Here is a 6,000-nt window from a genome sequence, read left to right as displayed (position 1 = left end):
ACACAGCTTTGGACACTAAGGGGCAATTTAGCATGGCCAATCCACCTAACCTGCATATCTTTGGACACTAAAGGGCAATTTAGCATGGCCAATCCACCTAACCAGCACGTCTTTGGACACTCAGGGGCAATTTAGCATGGCCAATCCACCTAACCTGCACATCTTTGGACACTAAGGGGCAATTTAGCATGGCCAATCCACCTAACCTCCACATCTTTGGACACTAAGGGGCAATTTAGCATGGCCAATCCACCTAACCTGCACATCTTTGGACACTAAGGGGCAATTTAGCACGGCCAATCCACCTAACCTACACATCTTTGGACACTAAGGGGCAATTTAACATGGCCAGTCCACCTCACCCGTACATCTTTTGGGCTGTGGGAGGAAACCGGAGCACCCGGAGGAAACCCACGCAGACACGGAGAGAACGTGCAGACTCCACACAGACAGTGACCCCAAGCCGGGAATCGAACCCGGGTCCCTGGCGCTGTGAGGCAGCAGCACTGACCCGCTGTGCCACCGTGCTGCCCTTGTGGTGTTTGTATATGGAAAAAACACCTTTGACGTGCAGAGAGTGGTTGGCATGTAACATCCGAGATCTTTCTGCCTCACACTAATCAGGCCAAAACCTTCCTCTGGCGAGTTCGAACCTGCGTCAGACTGACAAGGTATATCTTTCTTATGTGCCGTTTCAACGATTGGGAAGAGAGACAGGGGTGGCACAGTGGTTGGCGCTGCTGCCTCACCGCGCCAGGGACCCGGGTTCGATGCCCGGCTTGGGGTCACTGTCTGTGCGGAGTCTGCACGTTCTCCCCGTGTCTGCGTGGGTTTCCTCCGGGTGCTCCGGTTTCCTCCCACAGTCCGAAAGACGTGCTGGTTAGGGTGCATTGGCCATGCTAAATTCTCCCTCAGTGTTACCCAAACAGGAGTGTGGCGACGAGGGGGATTTTCACAGTAACTTCATTGCAGTGTTAATGTAAGCCTACTTGTGACACGAATGAATAAATACCTCAATGTAACTGTGGAGCATCACAATACTAAAGACTTGCACAATGACTTAAATAGCTGACGACACATTGGGTAGAGCAATACAGCATAGTCTCAGGCCATTCGGCCCATCAGTTCTGGCCTTACCTCATACTCCTCCATCATTTTGCGAATACCGCTGCCCTTTTGTCCAATGATATATCGATGCAGATCAAAGGGAACTTCCACATTCACAGTGACTGGGACCAGGGCCTGGGCAGAACAAAAGCTGTGTCAGACTCTGGGATAACCAGTCAACTAACATACAACTTAAGATGAGGTTCCCTTTACACTGTCCCCCATCAAACACTCCCAGGACAGGTACAGCACGGGGTTAGATACAGAGTAAAGCTCCCTCTACACTGTCCCACATCAAACACTCCCAGGACAGGTACAGCACGGGGTTAGATACAGAGTAAAGCTCCCTCTACACTGTCCCCCATCAAACACTCCCAGGACAGGTACAGCACGGGGTTAGATACAGAGTAAAGCTCCCTCTACGCTGTCCCCCATCAAACACTCGCAGGACAGGTACAGCACGGGGTTAGATACAGAGTAAAGCTCCCTCTACGCTGTCCCCCATCAAACACTCTCAGGACAGGTACAGCACGGGGTTAGATACAGAGTAAAGCTCCCTCTACACTGTCACCCCATCAAACACTCCCAGGACAGGTATAGCACGGGGTTAGATACAGAGTAAAGCTCCCTCTACGCTGTCCCCCATCAAACACTCCCAGGACAGGTACAGCACGGGGTTAGATACAGAGTAAAGCTCCCTCTACACTGTCCCCCATCAAACAATCCCAGGACAGGTACAGCACGGGGTTAGATACAGAGTAAAGCTCCCTCTACACTGTCCCCCATCAAACACTCCCAGGACAGGTACAGCACGGGGTTAGATACAGAGTAAAGCTCCCTCTACACTGTCCCCATCAAACACTCCCAGGACAGGTACAGCACGGGGTTAGATACAGAGTAAAGCTCCCTCTACACTGTCCCCCATCAAACAATCCCAGGACAGGTACAGCACGGGGTTAGATACAGAGTAAAGCTCCCTCTGCACGGGTTGCGATTTAGCCTAAGTGCTGAATGAAACTTGGGGGTAGCCTTAAAGCAAGGCAGAGCACAGCCTCCCATCTATTGACTCTGTCTACACTTCCCGCTGCCTCGGGAAAAGCAGCCAGCAGAATTAAGGACCCCACACACCCCGGACATTCTCTCTTCCACCTTCTTCCATCGGGAAAAAGACACAAAGGTCTGAGGTCACGCACCAACCGACTCAAGAACAGCTTCTTCCCTGCTGCTGTCAGACTTTTGAATGGACCTACCTCGCATTAAGTTGATCTTTCTCTACACCCTAGCTATGACTGTAACACTACATTCTGCACCCTCTCCTTTCCTTCTCTATGAACGGTATGCTCTGTCTGTATAGCGCACAATAAACAATACTTTTCACTGTATCCCCATACATGTGACAATAATAATGCAAATCCTTCCCCCCTATGTACTCTATGAACGGTATGCTTTGTCTGTATAGCGCGCAAGAAACAATACTTTTCACTGTATCCCAATACACATGACAATAATAAATCAAATCACAAAAAGGTTGGGGGTTCTCCCACAGTCCCTGTTAACCCTGATACTGTCCCTGTGAACCGCTCTGCCTCGGGGTCCTGGGGTAATTCGCCTTCTCAAGGGCTCCCGCCGCGATTCCCGGTCACCTACCAGCAGCGCCTCGCGAGCGCCCTCGCACTTCTCTTTTCGGCCGGACACGGCGATGACGTCACACTTCCTGGGAGCGGGCTCCGCCTCCCTGAGGTCAGGGTTCAGGTCGCCATTTTCCTGGGGATGCAAGTCTGGACCTGCTGAACAGGGAGAAACCAGCACGGGGGGTAGGGGGTCACAACACCACACACACAGAGAGAGAGAGAGAGAGGGAGCTACACTAGATCGACACCCTAGCGGCGAAGAGAGTCCATTCTGCCCTTCGCAACTGCTCCTGCATCCAGTGTCAAGATGGCTACCAGGACACTCTCGGCATCTTGGAGCGAGGAAAGAGGGAGGCCTCGGCCTAAGTGGTATTATCGCTTCGACTATTAATCCAGGAACTCAGCTAATGTTCTGGGGGACCCGGGTTCCAATCCCCGCCACGGCAGACGGTGGAATTTGAATTCAATAAAAAGAAATTTGGAATTAAGAATCTACTGGTGACCCGTTGTCGGAAAAACCCATCTGGTTCACTCATGATAAAGCAAATTACTGCGGATGCTGGAATCTGAAACCGAAAGAGAGAATGTGGCACAGTGGTTAGCACTGCTGCCTCACAGCGCCAGGGACCCGGGTTCGATTCCCGGCCTCGGGGTCACTGTCTGTGCGGAGTCTGCACGTTCTCCCCCCGTGTCTGCGTGGGTTTCCTCCGGGTGCTCCGGTTTCCTCCCCCAGTCCGAAAGACGTGCTGGTTAGGGTGCATTGGGCCGTGCTAAATTCTCCCTCAGTGTTACCCGAACAGGCGCCAGGAGTGCGGCGACCAGGGGATTCTCACAGTAACTTCATTGCGGCGTAAATGTAAGCCGACTCGTGACACTAATAAATAAACTTTAACTTTGGAAGATCTCAGCAGGTCTGGCAGCATCTGTAAGGAGAGGAAGGAGCGGGCGTTTCGAGTCCAGATGATCCTTTGTCAACGCTAAAAGGCAGAGAAAGAGCCTTTCGATGTTCGATTTTCCAGCGATTTATCTTCTGGGTTTCACTGATGTCCTTTAGGGAAGGAAATCTGCCGTCCTTACCCCGGTCTGGCCTACACGTGACTCCAGAGCCACAGCCAATGTGGTTGACTCTCAACTGCCCTCCAAGGGGCAACTAGGGATGGGGAATAAATGCTGGACCAGCCAGCGACGCCCATGTCCCAGGAATGAATTAAAACAAGAGCTAGGGCTATTCTCTCTGGAGCGGAGGAGGCTGAGGGGAGACTTAATAGAGGTTTATAAAATGATGAAGGGGATAGATAGAGTGAACGTTCAAAGACTATTTCCTCGGGTGGATGGAGCTATTACAAGGGGGCATAACTATAGGGTTCGTGGTGGGAGATACAGGACGGATATCAGAGGTAGGTTCTTTACGCAGAGAGTGGTTGGGGTGTGGAATGGACTGCCTGCAGTGATAGTGGAGTCAGACACTTTAGAAACATTTAAGCGGTTATTGGATAGGCACATGGAGCACACCAGGATGATAGGGAGTGGGATAGCTTGATCTTGGTTTCAGATAAAGCTCAGCACAACATCGTGGGCCGAAGGGCCTGTTCTGTGCTGTACTGTTCTATGTTCAAGACAGGGCCTCACCAGGGCTGGACCCAACTCGTTTCCAACCCTCCTGCATTCCTGCCCGCTGAGACATAATGTTCCGGGCTCAGGCTGAACATATGGAAAGGCAGATTATAACCTAAATGGAAAGCAGATTCAAAATGCTTCCGGGGCAGAGGGATCTGGGCGTCTGTGTTCATGGATCGCAGAGTGTCGGTATGCAGGTGCAGCAGGTAATTTAAAAAGGCAAGTGGGATTTACAGCAGAGGGACTGGAGTATAAAAGTAAAGAAGTGTTTGTTGTCATTGTATTGGGGTGTTGGTGAGGCCACATCTGGAGTACGGCGTCCAGTTTTGGTCTCTTTATTGGAGGAAGGATGGGGTGGTATTGGAGGCAGTTCAGAGGAGGTTCACCAGATTCAAAGACTATTTCCTCGGGTGAATGTAGCTGTTACAAGGGGGCATAACTATAGGGTTCATGGTGGGAGATACAGGAAGGATATCAGAGGTAGGTTCTTTACGCAGAGAGTGGTTGGGGTGTGGAATGGACTGCCTGCAGTGATAGTGGAGTCAGACACTTTAGGAACATTTAAGCGGTTATTGGATAGGCACATGGAGCACACCAGGATGATAGGGAGTGGGATAGCTTGATCTTGGTTTCAGATAAAGCTCGGCACAACATCGTGGGCCGAAGGGCCTGTTCTGTGCTGTACTGTTCTATGTTCTAGATTGATTCCAGGGTTGGAAGGGGTTGACGTATGAGGAGAGATTAAACAGTTTGGGACTTGTACTCGCTGGAGTTTCGAAGGATGAGCGGGGATCTGATCGAGGGATGTAAAATTCTAAAAGGGATTGATCAGAGTAAACGTAGACCAAATGTTTCCCCCGTGGGGGCAATCTGGAACAAGAGGTCACAGGGTATAGGTCGAGAGATTTAAAACTGAGTTGAGGGTAACACTAAGAGGCAATTTAGCATGGCCAATCCACCCAACCTGCACATCTTTGGACACCAAGGGGCAATTTAGCATGGCCAATCCACCCAACCTGCACATCTTTGGACACTAAGGGGTAATTTAGCACGGCCAATCCACCTAACCTGCACATCTTTGGACACTAAGGGGCAATTTAGCATGGCCAATCATAGAATCATAGAAACCCTACAGTGCAGAAGGAGGCCATTCGGCCCATCGAGTCCGCACCGACCACAATCCCACCCAGGCCCCACCGCCACATTTTTACCCGCTAATCCCACTAACCTACGCATCTCAGGATACTACGGGGCAATTTTTAACCTGGCCAATCAACCTAACCCGCACATCTTTGGACTGTGGGAGGAAACCGGAGCACCCGGAGGAAACCCACGCAGACACGAGGAGAATGTGCAAACTCCACACAGACAGTAACCCGAGCCGGGAATCGAACCCGGGACCCTGGAGCTGTGAAGCAGCAGTGCTAACCACTGTGCTACCGTGCCGCCCCAGCTAATCCACCTAACCTGCACATCTTTGGACACTAAGAGGCAATTTAGCATGGCCAATCCACCTAACCTGCACATCTTTGGACACTAAGGGACAATTTAGCATGGCCAATCCACCTAACCTGCACATCTTTGGACACTAAGAGGCAATTTGGCACGGCCAATTCACCTAACCCGCACATCTTTGGACACTAAG

General features: G+C 51.1%; 1 protein-coding gene across 1 annotated transcript in view; it reads right to left on the bottom strand.

Annotated features, from left to right (window-relative positions):
* Window positions 1–1,137: 1,137 nt before the first annotated feature.
* The window catches only part of LOC144489256 (vigilin-like), a gene marked incomplete at both ends in the record, with an annotated part of 49,295 nt that continues 44,432 nt past the window's right edge, over window positions 1,138–6,000 (bottom strand). The window contains 2 exons of the mRNA XM_078207124.1: window positions 1,138–1,242; window positions 2,755–2,894. Coding sequence (XP_078063250.1) covers window positions 1,138–1,242; window positions 2,755–2,894 — 245 coding nt within the window. The remainder of the gene's footprint in view (window positions 1,243–2,754; window positions 2,895–6,000) is intronic.

This window comes from Mustelus asterias, unplaced genomic scaffold, assembly GCF_964213995.1.
Source record: "Mustelus asterias unplaced genomic scaffold, sMusAst1.hap1.1 HAP1_SCAFFOLD_2065, whole genome shotgun sequence".
Lineage (NCBI taxonomy): Eukaryota > Metazoa > Chordata > Chondrichthyes > Carcharhiniformes > Triakidae > Mustelus > Mustelus asterias.
The sequence above is the reverse complement of the archived record's forward strand: the minus strand, read 5'-3'. Positions and strand labels throughout refer to the sequence as shown.